This window comes from Salvelinus fontinalis, chromosome 34, assembly GCF_029448725.1.
Source record: "Salvelinus fontinalis isolate EN_2023a chromosome 34, ASM2944872v1, whole genome shotgun sequence".
In the NCBI taxonomy this organism is placed as follows: domain Eukaryota; kingdom Metazoa; phylum Chordata; class Actinopteri; order Salmoniformes; family Salmonidae; genus Salvelinus; species Salvelinus fontinalis.
The window spans coordinates 17,962,506-17,981,102 of record NC_074698.1 but is presented as its reverse complement, the minus strand read 5'-3'; the positions used below and the strand labels follow the sequence as shown (position 1 = coordinate 17,981,102).

At 43.1% G+C, this 18,597-nt stretch overlaps 2 protein-coding genes and 2 pseudogenes across 2 annotated transcripts; all 4 read right to left on the bottom strand.

Moving 5' to 3' along the window:
* Nucleotides 1–87: 87 nt before the first annotated feature.
* On the bottom strand, nucleotides 88–6,980 carry LOC129832754 (tetraspanin-16-like). Its single transcript, XM_055896754.1, has 8 exons — nucleotides 6,755–6,980; nucleotides 5,980–6,065; nucleotides 5,422–5,619; nucleotides 5,185–5,259; nucleotides 4,928–5,035; nucleotides 4,638–4,793; nucleotides 4,457–4,540; nucleotides 88–734 (listed from the first exon to the last, which is right to left on the bottom strand). The coding sequence occupies exons 1-8, from the start codon at nucleotides 6,840–6,842 to the stop codon at nucleotides 669–671; spliced, it is 861 nt and encodes a 286-aa protein (XP_055752729.1). The 5' UTR covers nucleotides 6,843–6,980; the 3' UTR covers nucleotides 88–668.
* A 540-nt stretch (nucleotides 6,981–7,520) lies between these two features.
* On the bottom strand, nucleotides 7,521–12,242 carry LOC129833927 (tetraspanin-1-like; annotated as a pseudogene).
* A 2-nt stretch (nucleotides 12,243–12,244) lies between these two features.
* LOC129833926 (tetraspanin-16-like) lies at nucleotides 12,245–16,007 on the bottom strand (annotated as a pseudogene).
* Nucleotides 16,008–16,721: 714 nt separating this feature from the next.
* Nucleotides 16,722–18,257, bottom strand: LOC129833379 (tetraspanin-1-like). Its single transcript, XM_055897936.1, has 4 exons — nucleotides 17,895–18,257; nucleotides 17,596–17,721; nucleotides 17,132–17,224; nucleotides 16,722–16,932 (listed from the first exon to the last, which is right to left on the bottom strand). The coding sequence occupies exons 1-4, from the start codon at nucleotides 17,901–17,903 to the stop codon at nucleotides 16,873–16,875; spliced, it is 288 nt and encodes a 95-aa protein (XP_055753911.1). The 5' UTR covers nucleotides 17,904–18,257; the 3' UTR covers nucleotides 16,722–16,872.
* Nucleotides 18,258–18,597: the final 340 nt, after the last annotated feature.

Below are 18,597 nucleotides of genomic sequence, written 5' to 3'. Positions count from 1 at the left end.
ATTTAAACATTTATTTTTATTTTTTAAATCAAAGCAAAACATAGATCTACATCAATCAGCTATTTTGTTTAAATAGAAGCAGCTATTGCATATAAATGGGTCTTCTCTCTACACTTCACTAATGAATAATTTCACATGAGGGCACTGTTGTCATATTTGTGAGCACTAAAATTAAACTGAGACGATTGCAGAATACACATTTTGTTGGAATTGAACATAACATCGGGGCGGCAGGTAGCCTAGCAGTTAAGAGCACTGGGTCAGTAACCGAAAGGTCACTGGTTCGAAACCCTGAGCTGGCAGAGTGGAAAAATCTTCCTTTTTGCCCTTGAGCAAGGCAGTTAACCCCCAACAACACTCTGCTCCCCGGGTCCCGATGACATCAATTAAGGCAGCCCCCCACACCTCTTCTGATTCAAAGGAGTTGAGTTAAATGAGGAAGACACATTTCGGTTGAATGAATTCAGTTGTACAACTGACTAGGTTTCCCCTTCCCAGTGAAAACAAAGTACATAGCTTTAAAAATAATGTATTCAACTTTTAATATAACCAAAATAACAGATATGATTTCATCTAAGGAAAACACACTAACTTTATCATTTAGCAGAACTTTATTGTTGCCTGTGGGGGTTGTTGGTGTCCTCCAGGCGTGGATGGACCTTTTGGCTTCACCATGGATGCCTCATGAGCCCCAACTTCACAAACAAAACCATGGCAAGGATCATGGAGGATAACTGCAAAGAGGAGAGGACAGGAAAACAATGACTTGAAGCAAAGCAACATTATCTATTCAGCAACCAATTGCTATAGAATAGATAGCTATCAAACTAAGATTACTCTTTAGGTCCTAATGGTGAGCTACTGTAGAAAAAGCATTACTATGCTTTAAAAAGTGCATTCATTTTCAGCAATAGCCCTTGGGTCTGAGAGAGGTTAAAGTTCTCCAGAAGTCCTTGAGGGAGCAGCGTAACTCATAGGGAGATGCTCAATTGGTCAACAGTCTAACTCCAAAAGTCTTCCTCCTTTCCTCCGTGACCCGGAAACCGATAAGTGGTTTTAAGGACAATTGAAATTCGTTAGTAAGTGAAGAGGAGTTTGCTCCCATCCTCAATTACTTTGATCGGCAAAGGATACTGTAGTATCCTTAAAGGCTTCTTAGAATTACGACTCATGAGACTTACGTACGGTTTAGTATTTAATTGTAACTTAGATTTACATTATCTTATGCACCTGGCTTAAACTACCTGAAGCTTTCTTAATCATAGTTAAATAGGCAGACATAGGGAATAGCTACGGATAGCAGGAAGCAAACCCCCGTCTTGAGTCAATACTGCCATCTATTGGTAAACATAAATATACCAGGTTACTACAGATACTGAAGTGCATCCTCTGCTAAGTGTTTTGATATCTGCCACTCCCCCTTTGAATCAGCTGTTTACTCAGAGGAGAAAAGCATGCACAGATTTTAAAATGATACGTCACTAATCTTTTTATCTAAATGTATTTTTTACCACTTTACACATGTATTTTAAGATTCCTTCTCTGTTAACGTCATCTGCATGATGACGAGCTAGTTTAGAAAGAGTCACTTCATACCAGCCCTTTTTTTTTTACACATTTCCTCTCCTCAACTTCTATCCTCGATTACTTTTGACATTTTTCAAAAAGAGGTCAAATCAAATCAAACTTTATTTGTCACATTCGCCGAATACAACAGCTGTAAACTTCACCGTGAAATGCTTACTTACATGCCCTTAACCAACAGTGCAGTTCAAGAAGAGGTAAGAAAATATTTACCAAGTAGACTAAAATAAAAAGTAACACAATAAGAATAGCAATAACGAGGCTATATACAGGGGGTACTGGTACAGGTTAGTTGAGGTAATTTGTACATGTAGGTGGGGGTGAAGTGACTATGCATAGATAATAAACAGCGAGTAGCAGCAGTGTACAAAAGGGGGGGGTCAATGTAAATTGTTCGGTGGCGATTATATTAATTGTTCAGCAGTCTTATGGCTTGGGGGTAGAAGCTGTTGAGGAGCCTTTTGGTCCTAGACTTGGCACTCCAGTACCACTTGCCGTGCAGTAGCAGAGAATAGAGTCTATAACAGCAAACTTAATGATGGTGTTGGAGTCGTGTTTGGCCACGCATTCGTGGGTGAACAGGGAATACAGGAGGGGACTAAGTGCACACCCCTGAGGGGCCCCAGTGTTAAGGATCAGCGTGGCAGACGTGTTGTTGCCTACTCTTACCACCTGGGGGCGGTCCGTCAGGAAGTCCAGGATCCAGTTGCAGAGGGAGGTGTTTAGTCCCAGAGTCCTTAGCTTAGTGATGAGTTTCGTGGGCACTATGGTGTTGAACGCTGAGCTGTAGTCAATGAACAGCATTCTCACATAGGTGTTCCTTTTGTCAGGTGGGAAAGGGCAGTGTGGAGTGCGATTGAGATTGCATCCTCTGTGGATCTCTTGGGGCGGTATGCGAATTGGAGTGGGTCTAGGGTGTCGGGGAGGATGCTGTTGATGTGAGCCATGACCAGCCATTCAAAGCACTTCATGGCTACCGACGTGAGTGCCACGGGGCAGAAATCATTTAGGCAGGTTACCTTCGCTTCCTTGGGTACAGGGACTATGGTGGTCTGCTTGAAAAATGTAGGTATTACAGACTCGGTCAGGGAGAGGTTGAAAATGTCAGTGAAGACACTTGACAGTTGGTCCACGCATGCTTTGAGTACACGTCCTGGTAATCAGTCTGGCCCAGCGGCTTTGTGAATGTTGACCTGTTTAAAGGTTTTGTACACATTGGCTACCGAGAGCGTTATCACAGTCATCCAGAACAGCTGGTGCTCTCGTGCATGCTTCAGTGTTGCTTGCATCGAAGCGAGCATAAAAGGCATTTAGCTCGTCTGGTAGGCTCGCGTCACTGGGCAGCTCGCGTCTGGGTTTCCCTTTGTAGTAGTTTTCAAGGCCTACCACATCCAACGAGCGTCAGAGCCGGTGTAGTAGGATTCAATCTTAATCCTGTATTGACGCTTTGCTTGTTTGATGGTTCGTCTGAGGGCATAGCGGGATTTCTTATAAGCGTCCGGATTAGTCTCCCGCTCCTTGAAAGCGGCAGCTCTAGCCTTTAACTCACTGCGGATGTTGCCTGTAATCCATGGCTTCTGGTTGGGATATGTACGTACAGTCACTGTGGGGACGACGTCGTCGTCGATGGATTATTGATGAAGCAAATGACTCAGGTGGTGTACTCCTCAATGACATTGGATGAATCCAAGAACATATTCCAGTCTGTGCTAGCAAAACAGTCCTGTAGTTTAGCACCCGCGTCATCAGACCACTTCCGTATTGAGCGAGACACTGGTACTTCCTGCTTTAGTTTTTGCTTGTAAGCAGGAATCAGGAGAATATAATTATGGTTAGATTTGTCAAATGGAGGGCGGGGGAAAGCTTTGTATGCATCTCTGTGTGTGGAGTAAAGGTGGAATAGGATTTCTTTTTTTCTGGTTGCACATGTGACATGCTGGTAAAAATTTGGTAAAACTGATTTAAGTTTGCCTGCATTAAAGTCCCCAGCCACTAGGAGCGCCGCTTCTGGGTGAGCATTTTCTTCTTTGCTTATGGCCTTATAGAGTTGGTTGAGTGCGGTCTTAGTGCCAGCTTCGTTCTGTGGTGGTAAATAGACGGCTGCAAATAATATAGATGAGAACTCTCTTGGTAGATAGTGTGGTCTACAGCTTATCATAAGGTACTCTACCTCAGGCGAGCAATACCTCGAAACATCTTTAATATTAGACATCACGCACCAGGTGTTATTGACAAAGACACACACCCCCACCCCTCGACTTACCAGAGGTAGCGTCTCTGTTCTGCCGGTGCATGGAAAATCCCACTAGCTCTATATTCCGTATCATCATTCAGCCACATCTCGGTGAAACATAAGATGTTACAGTTTTTAATGTTTCCGTTGGTTGGATCTTAATCGTAGGTCATCAGTTTTATTTTCCAATGATTGCATGTTAGCAAGAAGAACAGATGGCAGTGGGAGTTTACTCGCTCGCCTACGGATTCTCAGAAGGCTGCCCGATCTGCGGCCCCTTTTCCTTCATCGTTTCTTCACGCAAAAGGTGGGGATCTGGGCTAGTTCCAATGAAAGCAGGATATCCTTCTCATCGGACTCATTAAAGGAAAAAGTTTCTTCCAGTCCGCAATGAGTAATCGCTGTTCTGATGTCCAGAAGTTATTTTCGGTATAAGAGACGGTAGAAGCAGAATTATGTACACAATAAGTTGAAAAATAAGTTACACAAAACAAAAACTAACAAAATAGCACAATTGGTTGGGAGAATGTAAAACGTCAGGCATGTTCTTCGGCGCTATCTTTTCATCAGGTGTTGAGAGGACGGAGGAGACAACGCGAGGAGTCAAGCAAAACCAATTGAGATTCTCCCATAGTATACCTCAATCATACATATGCAGCCAGCTGTTGATCCCAGGATGACACTCTGCTCTCTGATCACTGTGATGACCTTACCAAAGCAGCTCTGGGGGAAACACACAGGGGGCATTTGGCTTAAGGCTTTACAGCTTTAGAGCACAGACTGATACAACATAGTGCAGTGAGGCACTGGGTTAGGTTACCTGTGGTTGGATCAGACTTGGAGTGATGGTGATACCGTCACAGTCTGCAAGGGTCTTGTTCACGCAGCAAGTCTTAGGGTAGTTCAAACCCGTGGTTGTACTGAACACAGAGCCCTTGAAATCTACAGTCGAGTTCTCAAAACCACAGCATTTGAACTAAGAGATGAAAAACCAATAAAGACATCAAAGACATTAGCTGTGATAACTACTGTCTGGGATGCTCTGGTGGTCAAAGGAACCAAATAGTAAAGCCAAGCCTATTTGGACCTTTCCCCATTAGAGCTTCTCACCTTGACCATGACTGTGTTCCATGCTGTTGAGATTGGGTCAGTTGCCGCTGGGCCCATATAGGCAGTCATCAGGGAATTCTTGCTTGCATCACGTACCACTAATCTAACCTGTCACATTTACACATCACAGCTTATTGAAAGGCATAGCCTGGCTAGGCTATATCATACAAATAAATCAATAATTTACAGTGCTCTAAATTATGACATAGGTTCGACTACTTGATGATACAGATGCCAGAGTGTTCATTTATTCTTACCAGATTCCGGTACGTCAAGACAAAAATAGTCCCAATGATTTCAGCAACAAACAGCATTGTCACGATGAAGAAAAACTGTACAGGGTACAAAAAATGCAGAGATAGGAAAAATATTGCCTCTTATTGAAGCTTGCAGGGGGAAAAGAGTGGGATATTTACAACTCTGCAGTAGTACAACACAGTAAGACAATTATTGTTTGGTGCCTTGAAATTGACTGCACAACTGTTGTCTCTCACCAGCATGATAAAGAAGCGGTTCTCTTTCCAAACCCCACAGCAGCCGATGAGACCCGTGAAAGACAGCACTGAGCCCATACCAATACAGATGTAGCTGATGTAGATGAGCTGAGATGAGTAGGGGCCCAGGACATCCACAAACGTAGCTGCTCCATATCTAATCCATGCGCCTAGCCCCAGCAGCACAAAACCACTTATCTGAAGGGGAGAGAAGGATGGTGGTGTTCTTTCGTTAAATTTGTTTTTTAAATCATCAGCTAAGAAATTGCATTTGAGTTGTTATGGACCTGTTTTTTTCTTCTATGTTTTGCCAGATGGATTTCTCAGGCTAGGTAATATTACAGTGACAACAACAGCAGTTGCTGTCTTCTTCTGTGTGTTTGACTTTTGCAATGCATTCACAAACCTAGGCTTTATGAGAGGGCAACTATATTTCTATAGCTAACCAAGAACAGTTTACATGATCAATTATAGAAGAATGTTCATTATTTGCATTTCAAACACAGACACAGTTCAACTGGGCTTTGTTTGCTAGCTCGGCAACATTTAGCTACTTACAACAAGCATCACACAAAGCAGCAACATCGAATACCGCATCCATGTGTACAGTTTGTCATGTCTAGCCATTTTGCAAATTCGACCTTCTTTAACCAAAGGAGAAAAGATATGACAAAATTATACAGAACAGGAGAGGCTTATAAAAATACTGGTGAATGAGACACATTTTTGGTAAACAGCTGAAAGATGGGGCTGAAGAAATGTAACTACTCTCAAATTCATAGATGGAGCTATGGATGCCAGGACTGACCATCCATTAGATCCAAATGTTAACCATGTTTTGACGCTAAACAGAGTTTGTTTAAAAGTACAGTGTTTACAAACAATGGAATAGATATGCTTATACAATGTTGAGTTTGAATGTGGTAAAGCAGTTTAACTAACGTTAAGCTCATGATACATGTATGAGTTATATTCTTCAAGAGTAAATACCTAGCTAATAGTATCACTAATTAAAAATATGGATACAAAAATGGATGTACCAATCCCAGATTCTCCCTTTAATAACTAACATTAACGATCAGTTCGAGCTGGCTAGTGTTCGCTAACTATTAGCCTAGCTAGACTAGCTATTGTAGCTAGCTAACGTTAGTGACCTGACTATGGATCGCTTGTTACTGGTAGGTAGCTAACTTAGCTAGTCAACCCTTTATGTTTAGACGTTATAGTTAAATTAGCTATCTAGCTAGCGCCATTTTAGCTAGATAGCTAACGTTAGCATTAGCTAGCATAGGCAAAATGGTCACATGAAAAAATAAGGACTGTCTGTCCTTACTTTTAATAGGTCCAGACGATTTAGACCTACTGCTATTAAGGCCTACTTTCTGCCAACTGGCTGTGTCTGCCTGGCCAACAGGTGTCATATTTTCGGTCCAGTCACAATACACTGCGGTCAAAACCAGTACAGTATGAAGAAAGGCTAAAACTGCTTCTCCAATAGAAATCCCCGATCACACTTGTAGGCGATGTCATGGCGACGTTGCTAGCTAAACTCATGCATAGAAAACGTCATCGGCTCTAACGGTCGTCTCGCGCCAAACTGCGCATGTGCAGGCCGTCAAAATCAAATGCACTCCTTAAAGTTTTTGGACGAAAATGAAAACGTGTCAGTTTGTCACTTTCACGAGGTTTGAGTAATAACATGTTCAATTACTTAAGACACTGCCTCGAAACTACGTTGTGCCTTTATATTTCACTTCTCTCATTAACTTTTTAAACCACAAATCCCGGCATGTTCGGTTGTGTTTCGCAAGCGTTCCCGGAAGTCTCGCGAAGTTGCGCCTCTGGGTTTAGTAACTATTTTCTGTGGTGAATCTCCGTTTTGCTTCCTTTCTGAAGACACTAAAGAAAGAATTTCCAACAGCAGATTCCAACAGCAGAACCACACAGATTGAACTATTTTAGAGAGAACTTGGACTAGGAAAGATGTGTGCCTTTGATACCAAAACGTGAGTTAAACGTAATTTAAAAACATTGCCATTATACAATAGTTACAATGCAATAAATCACTTAAACTTATTTTCAGAACGTTACAAGTTGCAACCTTTTTATTCATTCTCCAGAGCATGTAGCATCTGTAGAAAATCAATTAATAAAATTATAAAAAGTGGCACATATATATATTTCCTGACAGTGAATTGATAATGTTATTTTAATATAAACCTTGATGATACTGTGCAGAGTGGAATGAACATAGGACGCAATGTATTGCTTCAATCTAAATGTAAGACAGCATCATTTTCAGGTGAAATACGTATACAATAAAAGATTTCAATACAAATAGACATTTTCCCATATCCAATAATCTCGTACAGGATTTAATTTAATCTGGCTCAGTGGTGGGGCGCCTATCCTTATCACAAAGCTTCCTTAGATTTCTCTTCAGCCTTGGTGATTTCAGAGATTCTTATGCATCCATCCCTGTAGTTGTCCTAAGGAGGGTCCAGAGATGCCATCCAGACAGATGTCTCTATGGCCCTCCCTCCATTGGTTTTCAGTCAGTCACTCTTTGAGCCTATTATGCAGTACAAAGTCATGGAGACAACCATCGCCAATGTCTAGGGAAACAGGAACAGTAAATAAATGCTTTGGTTATGCTATACTTTTAAACAAAGCCCACTGTACGAATCTGAACACAACATCACATTATTTTGGTTGAATTTGCATCAAAGCATCTACATTTACATTTGTGGTATTTCAAAACTAAAGGGAATGTGACCTTGAAATAGACCGAGGGAGGGAAGGAGTCAACAGTACCTCAAGAGCAGCGATTCCCAATGCCACTGCCACAATGACAATAGTGTTTTCATCAATCAGTTGCATAAGCTTTGGGAAGCAGCCGATGATTGTCTGTGGGGACACACAAATGTAATACAGTTATTTAGACAGGTGAGGCCACTGGGTGTCCAACAGTAAAGTGTGTTACATTCTCAAATGGGCCTTCCATTGATGAGTTCGAGTATGGATGTAGTGTGATTAACTTGTTGAGGTGATGAGTTCAGAGCTCGTACTAAGTTTGGATCCGCACTGACTACAGTGTTAACTCAAAATGACACGACGACTAGGTTCCAGTTGAACAAGGTTTACTTCACCGTACATCGTCACCATTACACTCAGGCCAGTTCCACCGACAGTTATACTACTGCGCAGGCGTACTAATAACAGTGATATCACCGTAATAACTGAAATATAGGGATACTTAAAACATGAACTTAACATACAGCACTTGTACCATCACAAGAGCTGAAATCAGCACTGTGGCAGCACTGTTGAGATGGGTGTATTTTTCAAATGGAGAGTCAGTGAAGTCTGTATAGTTGTAGAATCCACAGCACTTTAGCTAGAGTGGACACAGAGACAGATCTTATTAGAACAATTCTGTTGACTAAACTGAATAAGATTTCTAATACACAAGCAAATATATATGACATAATGTTATTTGAGACATTATTTGCAGGCCTAACATCTTATTTCCAAGGTATTAAAACAGGCCGGCAAGATATTGTAAAGTACCGTATCCATAGTAACATTCCAGAGAGCGGTGACGTCTGAATTTTCTCCATAGTCCTTCCTAATGTTCTGAACCACTTTGGTGCCCAGTTTCTCAATCAACTGACCTGCCTGAAAGACATAACACAAATCACACACTCTTAGAAAAAACGGTTCCAAAAGGGTTTTTCAGCTGTCCCCATAGGAGAACTCTTTTTGTTCCAGGTAGAACCCAAAAGGGTTCTATGTTGAACCCTCTGTGGAAAGGGTTTTCATGGAACCCAAAAGAGTTCTACCTGGAACCAAAGGGGTTCTACCTCGAACCAAAAGGGGTTCTTCAAAGGGTTCTCCTATAGGAACAGCCAAAGAACCCGATTAGATTCTAGATAGCACCTTTTTTTCTAAGAGTGTAGTCTTTTCATCAAATTCTCCACAGACAGTCTGTAACCCCTTTTAGCAATATGAGGAGAGTGAATGGGCTCTATGTACGCTTACCATGGGTTTAAACACCAGGATAACGCTAACGGAGTCGGTGCAGCCAGCTGGTTTCTTCACGCATCGCGCCGACAGAAACAAACATCTTTCTGGTAAGAAGAGGGGCGGGGGTGTATGCCTTATGATTAACGAGACGTGGTGTGATCATAACAACATACAGGAACTCAAGTCATTCTGTTCACCTGATCTAGAATTCCTCACAATCAAATGTCGACCGCATTATCTACCAAGGGAATTCTCTTCGATTATAATCACAGCCGTATATAATTCCCCCCCAAGCAGACACATCGATGGCCCTGAACTAACTTTATCTGACTCTTTGTAAACTGGAAACCACACACCCTGAGGCTGCATTCATCGTAGCTGGGGAATTTAACAAGGCTAATCTGAAAACAAAACTCCCTAAATTCTATCAGCATATCGATTGTGCTACCAGGGCTGGTAAAACCTTGGATCATTGTTATACTAACTTCCGCAACGCATATAAGGCCCTCCCCCACCCTCCTTTCGGAAAAGCTGACCACGACTCCATTTTGTTGCTTCCAGCCTACAAACAGAAACTAAAACAACAAGCTCCCTCGCTCAGGTCTGTTCAACGCTGATCCGACCAATCTGATTCCACGCTTCAAGACTGCTTCGATCACGTGGATTGGGATATGTTCCGCATTGCGTCCAACAACAATATTGACGAATACGCTGATTCGGTGAGCAAGTTCATTAGAAAGTGCATTGACGATGTCGTACCCACAGCAACGATTAAAACATTCCCAAACCAGAAACCGTGGATTGAAGGCAGCATTCGCGTGAAACTGAAAGTGCGAACCACTGCTTTCAACAAGGGCAAGGTGACCGGAAACATGCCCGAATACAAACAGTGTAGCTATTCTCTCCGCAAGGCAATCAAACAAGCTAAGTCCCAGTATAGAGACAAAGTAGAGTCGCAATTCAACAGCTGAGACACAAGAGGTATGTGGCAGGGTCTACAGTCAATCACGGATTACAAAAAGAAAACCAGCCCCGTCGCGGACCAGGATGTCTTGCTCCCAGACAGGCTAAATAACTTTTTTGCTCGCTTTGAGGACAATACAGTGCCACTGACACGGCCCGCTACCAAAACCTGCGGGCTCTCCTTCACTGCAGCCGAGGTGAGTAAAACATTTAAACGTGTTAACCCTCGCAAGGCTGCAGGCCCAGACGGCATTCCCAGCCGCGTCCTCAGAGCATGCGCAGACCAGCTGGCTGGTGTGTTTAAGGACATATTCAATCAATCCTTATCCCAGTCTGCTGTTCCCACATGCTTCAAGAGGGCCACCATTGTTCCTGTTCCCAAGAAAGCTAAGGTAACTGAGCTAAATGACTACTGCCCCGTAGCACTCACTTCCGTCATCATGAAGTGCTTTGAGAGACTAGTCAAGGACCATATCACCTCCACCCTACCTGACACCCTAGACCCACTCCAATTTGCTTACCGACCCAATAGGTCCACAGACGACGCAATCGCAACCACACTGCACACTGCCCTAACCCATCTGGACAAGAGGAATACCTATGTGAGAATGCTGTTCATCGACTACAGCTCAGCATTTAACACCATAGTACCCTCCAAACTCGCCATCAAGCTCGAGACCCTGGGTCTCGACCCCGCCCTGTGCAACTGCGTCCTGGACTTCCTGATGGGCCGCCCCCAGGTGGTGAGGGTAGGTAACAACATCTCCACCCCGCTGATCCTCAACACCGGGGCCCCACAAGGGTGCGTTCTGAGCCCTCTCCTGTACTCCCTGTTCACCCACGACTGCGTGGCCATGCACGCCTCCAACTCAATCATCAAGTTTGCGGACGGCACTACAGTGGTAGGCTTGATTACCAACAACGACGAGACGGCCTACAGGGAGGAGGTGAGGGCCCTCGGAGTGTGGTGTCAGGAAAATAACCTCACACTTGTTTTGTCTTGTCTGCCCACACACCTGGTTTCAATTCCATCATTACATGTTGTGTATTTAACCCGTTTTTTTTTTTGTTTTTTGTAAGTGCTTGTGCACGTTATTATGGTGTGCGAGAGGTTTTGTACCCATTGTATTGATTGTTCTGTTTAAGGTGATTTGTATTATTAAACTGAGCCGTTGTAACACAGTTTTTGCTCTCCTGCGCCTGACTTCTCTGCCGCCAGTACGCACCCCTTACAGAATTCCGGACCCATTTATGGAGTCAGCAGGAGCAGGTACCCCGGGTATAGGGGTGGTGGAGCGCGTCCGGGAGCATGCAGCAATGCTCCACCATCTTGGCACCGCCATGAACCGCGTTGTCCATAAAATGGACCGCTGGGAGAGACAGGGAGTTCTACCAACGCCTCCACCAGCACAACCAGGGTCTCCACTACGCGCCCCTCCTTCTCCTGTGGGATTCGTCTCTTCTTTCCCTAGGAATACGATGGGACGGCTGCGAACTGTCAGGGGTTCCTGTTGCAGCTGGACTTATACCTGGCAACCATCCACCCGGCTCTTTCGGGCCGTGAGAGGGTGTCCGCCCTCGTCTAGTGCCTCATCGGGAAAGCCCTGGAGTGGGCCAACGCCGTGTGGAGAGAGGGAGATGCGGCGTTGGACCAGTTTGAGGAGTTCACCCGCCGTTTCCGGGCAGTCTTCGAACACCCACCCGAGGGTAGAGCGGCGGGGGAACGCCTCTTCCATCTGAGGCAGGGCAAGAGGAGCACCCAGGAGTTCGCCCTGGAGTTTCGGACCCTGGCTGCCAGCACGGGATGAAATGACAGGGCCCTGATCGACCATTATCACTGCAGTCTGCTCCGGGACGTCCGTCGGGAGTTGGCCTGCAGAGACACCACCCTCACATTCAACCAGCTTGTGGACCTGTCCATCCGGCTGGATAACCTGCTGGCTACCCGCGGACGTTCAGATCGGGGTCTGTAAAGGTGGAATAGGATTTTTCTTCTTCTCTGGTTGCACATGTGACATGCTGGTAAAAATTTGGTAAAACTGATTTAAGTTTGCCTGCATTAAAGTCCCCAGCCACTAGGAGCGCCGCTTCTGGGTGAGCATTTTCTTCTTTGCTTATGGCCTTATAGAGTTGGTTGAGTGTGGTCTTAGTGCCAGCTTCGTTCTGTGGTGGTAAATAGACGGCTGCAAATAATATAGATGAGAACTCTTTTGGTAGATAGTGTGGTCTACAGCTTATCATAAGGTACTCTACCTCAGGCTAGCAATACCTCGAAACATCTTTAATATTAGACATCGCGCACCCGCTGTTATTGACAAAGACACACACCCCCACCCCTCGTCTTACCAGAGGTAGCGTCTCTGTTCTGCCGGTGCATGGAAAATCCCACTAGCTCTATATTCCGTATCATCATTCAGCCACATCTCGGTGAAACATAAGATGTTACAGTTTTTAATGTTTCCGTTGGTTGGATCTTAATCGTAGGTCATCAGTTTTATTTTCCAATGATTGCATGTTAGCAAGAAGAACAGATGGCAGTGGGAGTTTACTCGCTCGCCTACGGATTCTTAGAAGGCTGCCCGATCTGCGGCCCCTTTTCCTTCATCTTTTCTTCACGCAAAAGGTGGGGATCTGGGCCAGTTCCAGTGAAAGCAGGATATCCTTCTCATCGGACTCCTTAAAGGAAAAAGTTTCCTCCAGTCCGCAATGAGTAATCGCTGTTCTGATGTCCAGAAGTTATTTTCGGTATAAGAGACGGTAGAAGCAGCATTATGTACACAATAAGTTGAAAAATAAGTTACACAAAACAAAAACTAACAAAATAGCACAATTGGTTGGGAGAATGTAAAACGTCAGGCATGTTCTTCGGCGCTATCTTTTCATCAGGTGAGGAGAGGACGGAGGAGACGACGCGAGGAGTCAAGCAAAACCAATTGAGATTCTCCCATAGTATACCTCCATCATACGTATGCAGCCAGCTGCTGATTCCAGGATGACACTCTGCTCTCTGATCACTGTGATGACCTTACCAAAGCAGCTCTGGGGGAAACACACAGGGGGCATTTGGCTTAAGGCTTTCCAGCTTTAGAGCACAGACTCATACAACATAGTGCAGTGAGGCACTGGGATAGGTTACCTGTGGTTGGATCAGACTTGGAGTGATGGTGATACCGTCAGTCTGCAAGGGTCTTGTTCACGCAGCAAGTCTTAGGGTAGTTCAAACCCGTGGTTGTACTGAACACAGAGCCCTTGAAATCTACAGTCGAGTTCTCAAAACCACAGCATTTGAACTAAGAGATGAAAAACAGACATCAAAGACATTAGCTGTGATAACTACTGTCTGGGATGCTCTGGTGGTCAAAGGAACCAAATAGTAAAGCCAAGCCTATTTGGACCTTTCCCCATTAGAGCTTCTCACCTTGACCATGACTGTGTTCCATGCTGTTGAGATTGGGTCAGTTGCCGCTGGGCCCATATAGGCAGTCATCAGGGAATTCTTGCTTGCATCACGTACCACTAATCTAACCTGTCACATTTACACATCACAGCTTATTGAAAGGCATAGCCTGGCTAGGCTATATCATACAAATAAATCAATAATTTACAGTGCTCTAAATTATGACATAGGTTCGCCTACTTGATGATACAGATGCCAGAGTGTTCATTTATTCTTACCAGATTCCGGTACGTCAAGACAAAAATAGTCCCAATGATTTCAGCAACAAACAGCATTGTCACGATGAAGAAAAACTGTACAGGGTACAAAAAATGCAGAGATAGGAAAACTATTGCCTCTTATTGAAGCTTGCAGGGGGGAAAGAGTGGGATATTTACAACTCTGCAGTAGTATAATACAGTAAGACAATTATTGTTTGGTGCCTTGAAATTGACTGCACAACTGTTTTCTCTCACCAGCATGATAAAGAAGCGGTTCTCTTTCCAAACCCCACAGCAGCCGATGAGACCCGTGAAAGACAGCACTGAGCCCATACCAATACAGATGTAGCTGATGTAGATGAGCTGAGATGAGTAGGGGCCCAGGACATCCACAAACGTAGCTGCTCCATATCTAATCCATGCGCCTAGCCCCAGCAGCACAAAACCACTTATCTGGAGGGGAGAGAAGGATGGTGGTGTTCTTTCGTTAAATTTGTTTTTTAAATCATCAGCTAAGAAATTGCATTTGAGTTGTTATGGACCTGTTTTTTTCTTCTATGTTTTGCCAGATGGATTTCTCAGGCTAGCTAATATTACAGTGACAACAACAGCAGTTGCTGTCTTCTTCTGTGTGTTTGACTTTTGCAATGCATTCACAAACCTAGGCTTTATGAGAGGGCAACTTATTTCTATAGCTAGCCAAGAACAGTTTACATGATCAATTATAGAAGAATGTTCATTATTTGCATTTCAAACACAGACACAGTTCAACTGGGCTTTGTTTGCTAGCTCGGCAACATTTAGCTACTTACAACAAGTATCACACAAAGCAGCAACATCGAATACCGCATCCATGTGTACAGTTTGTCATGTCTAGCCATTTTGCAAATTCGACCTTCTTTAACCAAAGGAGAAAAGATATGACAAAATTATACAGAACAGGATAGGCTTATAATAATATTGGTGAATGAGACACATTTTTGGTAAACAGCTGAAAGATGGGGCTGAAGAAATGTAACTACTCTCAAATTCATAGATGGAGCTATGAATGCCAGGACTGACCATCCATTAGATCCAAATGTTAACCATGTTTTGAAGCTATACAGAGTTTGTTTAAAAGTACAGTGTTTACAAACAATGGAATAGATATGCTTATACAATGTTGAGTTTGAATGTGGTAAAGCAGTTTAACTAACGTTAAGCTCATGATACATGTATGAGTTATATTCTTCAAGAGTAAATAGCTAGCTAATAGTATCACTAATTAAAAATATGGATACAAAAATGGATGTACCAATCCCAGATTCTCCCTTTAATAACTAACATTAACGATCAGTTCGAGCTGGCTAGTGTTCGCTAACTATTAGCCTAGCTAGACTAGCTATTGTAGCTAGCTAACGTTAGTGACCTGACTATGGATCGCTTGTTACTGGTAGGTAGCTAACTTAGCTAGTCAACCCTTTATGTTTAGACGTTATAGTTAAATTAGCTATCTAGCTAGCGCCATTTTAGCTAGATAGCTAACGTTAGCATTAGCTAGCATAGGCAAAATGGTCACATGAAAAAATAAGGACCGTCTGTCCTTACTTTTAATAGGTCCAGACGATTTAGACCTACTGCTATTAAGGCCTACTTGCTGCCAACTGGCTGTGTCTGCCTGGCCAACAGGTGTCATATTTTCGGTCCAGTCACAACACACTGCGGTCAAAACCAGTACAGTATGAAGAAAGGCTAAAACTGCTTCTCCAATAGAAATCCCCGATCACACTTGTAGGCGATGTCATGGCGACGTTGCTAGCTAAACTCATGCATAGAAAACGTCATCGGCTCTAACGGTCGTCTCGCGCCAAACTGCACATGTCAAGGCCGTCAAAATCAAATGCACTCCTTAAAGTTTTTGAACGAAAATGAAAACGTGTTAGTTTGTCACTTTCACGAGGTTTGAGTAATAACGTGTTCAATTACTTAAGACATTGCCTCGAAACTACGTTGTGCCTTTATATTTCACTTCTCTCATTAACTTTTTAAACCACAAACCCCGGCCTGGTCGGTTGTCTGTTTCGCAAGCGTTCCCGGAAGTCTCGCGATGTTGCGCCTCTGGGTTTAGTAACTCTGTTCTGTGGTGAATCTCCGTTTTGCTTCCTTTCTGAAGACACTAAAGAAAGAATTTCCAACAGCAGATAGACACCACACAGATTGAACTATTTTAGAGAGAACTTGGACTAGGAAAGATGTGTGCCTTTGATACCAAAACGTGAGTTAAACGTAATTTAAAAACATTGCCATTATACAATAGTTACAATGCAATAAATCACTTAAACTTATTTTCAGAACGTTGCAAGTTGCAACCTTTTTATTGATTCTCCAGAGCATGTAGCATCTGTAGAAAATCAATTAATAAAATTATAAAAAGTGGCACATATATATATTTCCTGACAGTGAATTGATAATGTTATTTTAATATAAACCTTGATGATACTGTGCAAAGTGGAATGAACATAGGACGCAATGTTTTGCTTCAATCTAAATGTAAGACAGCATCATTTTCAGGTGAAATACGTATACAATAAAAGATTTCAATACAAATAGACATTTTCCCATATCCAATAATCTCGTAGAGGATTTAATTTAATCTGGCTCAGTGGGGGGGGGCGCCTATCCTTATCACAAAGCTTCCTTAGATTTCTCTTCAGCCTTGGTGATTTCAGAGATTCTTATGCATCCATCCCTGTAGTTGTCCTAAGGAGGGTCCAGAGATGCCATCCAGGCAGATGTCTCCATGGCCCTCCCTCCATTGGTTTTCAGTCAGTCACTCTTTGAGCCTATTATGCAGTACAAAGTCATGGAGACAACCATCGCCAATATCTAGGGAAACAGGAACAGTAAATAAATGCTTTGGTTATGCTATACTTTTAAACAAAGCCCACTGTATGAAACTGAACACAACATCACATTATTTTGGTTGAATTTGCATCAAAGCATCTACATTTACATTTGTGGTATTTCAAAACAAAAGAGAATGTGACCTTGAAATAGACCGAGGGAGGGAAGGAGTCAACAGTACCTCAAGAGCAGCGATTCCCAATGCCACTGCCACAATGACAATAGTGTTTTCATCAATCAGTTGCATAAGCTTTGGGAAGCAGCCGATGATTGTCTGTGGGGACACACAAATGTAATACAGTTATTTAGACAGGTGAGGCCACTGGGTGTCCAACAGTAAAGTGTGTTACATTCTCAAATGGGCCTTCCATTGATGAGTTTGAGTATGGATGGAGCGTGATTAACTTGTTGAGGTGATGAGTTCAGAGCTCGTACTAAGTTTGGATCCGCACTGACTACAGTGTTAACTCAAAATGACACAACGACTAGGTTCCAGTTGAACAAGGTTTACTTCACCGTACATCGTCACCATTACACTCAGGCCAGTTCCACCGACAGTTATACTACTGCGCAGGCGTACTAATAACAGTGATATCACCGTAATAACTGAAATATAGGGATACTTAAAACATGAACTTAACATACAGCACTTGTACCATCACAAGAGCTGAAATCAGCACTGTGGCAGCACTGTTGAGGATAGAGATGGGTGTATTTTTCAAATGGAGAGTCAGTGAAGTCTGTATAGTTGTAGAATCCACAGCACTTTAGCTAGAGTGGACACAGAGACAGATCTTATTAGAACAATTCTGTTGACTAAACTGAATAAGATTTCTAATACACAAGCAAATATAAATGACATAATGTTATTTGAGACATTATTTGCAGGCCTAACATCTTATTTCCAAGGTATTAAAACAGGCCGGCAAGATATTGTAAAGTACCGTATCCATAGTTACATTCCAGAGAGCGGTGACGTCTGAATTTCCTCCATAGTCCTTCCTAATGTTCTGAACCACTTTGGTGCCCAGTTTATCAATCAACTGACCTGCCTGAAAGACATAACATAAATCACACACTCTTAGAAAAAATGGTTCCAAAAGGGTTTTTCAGCTGTCCCCATAGGATAACTCTTTTTGTTCCAGGTAGAACCCAAAAGGGTTCTATGATGAACCCTCTGTGGAAAGGGTTTTCATGGAACCCAAAAGAGTTCTACCTGGAACCAAAGGGGTTCTACCTCGAACCAAAAGGGGTTCTTCAAAGGGTTCTCCTATAGGAACAGCCAAAGAACCCGATTAGATTCTAGATAGCACCTTTTTTTCTAAGAGTGTAGTCTTTTCATCAAATTCTCCACAGACAGTCTGTAACCCCTTTTAGCAATATGAGGAGAGTGAATGGGCTCTATGTACGCTTACCATGGGTTTAAAAACCAGGATAACGCTAACGGAGTCGGTGCAGCCAGCTGGTTTCTTCACGCATCGCGCCGACAGAAACAAACATCTTTCTGGTAAGAAGAGGGGCGGGGGTGTATGCCTTATGATTAACGAGACGTGGTGTGATCATAACAACATACAGGAACTCAAGTCATTCTGTTCACCTGATCTAGAATTCCTCACAATCAAATGTCGACCGCATTATCTACCAAGG

What these genes read in the sequence shown, in the direction of transcription:
- LOC129832754 (XM_055896754.1), bottom strand. Translation starts at nt 6,842, where the DNA reads ATGACACCTGTTGGCCAGGCAGACACAGCCAGTTGGCAGAAAGTAGGC. An exon ending in ACCGCTTCTTTATCATGCTG is followed by an intron (nt 5,260 to 5,421) that starts GTGAGAGACAAC and finishes TACCCTGTACAG; the next exon opens with TTTTTCTTCATCGTGACAAT. An exon ending in GGAACACAGTCATGGTCAAG is followed by an intron (nt 4,794 to 4,927) that starts GTGAGAAGCTCT and finishes TTCATCTCTTAG; the next exon opens with TTCAAATGCTGTGGTTTTGA.
- LOC129833379 (XM_055897936.1), bottom strand. An exon ending in CTTGTGATGGTACAAGTGCT is followed by an intron (nt 17,225 to 17,595) that starts GTATGTTAAGTT and finishes GTGTCCCCACAG; the next exon opens with ACAATCATCGGCTGCTTCCC. An exon ending in TGGGAATCGCTGCTCTTGAG is followed by an intron (nt 16,933 to 17,131) that starts GTACTGTTGACT and finishes CTGTTTCCCTAG; the next exon opens with ATATTGGCGATGGTTGTCTC.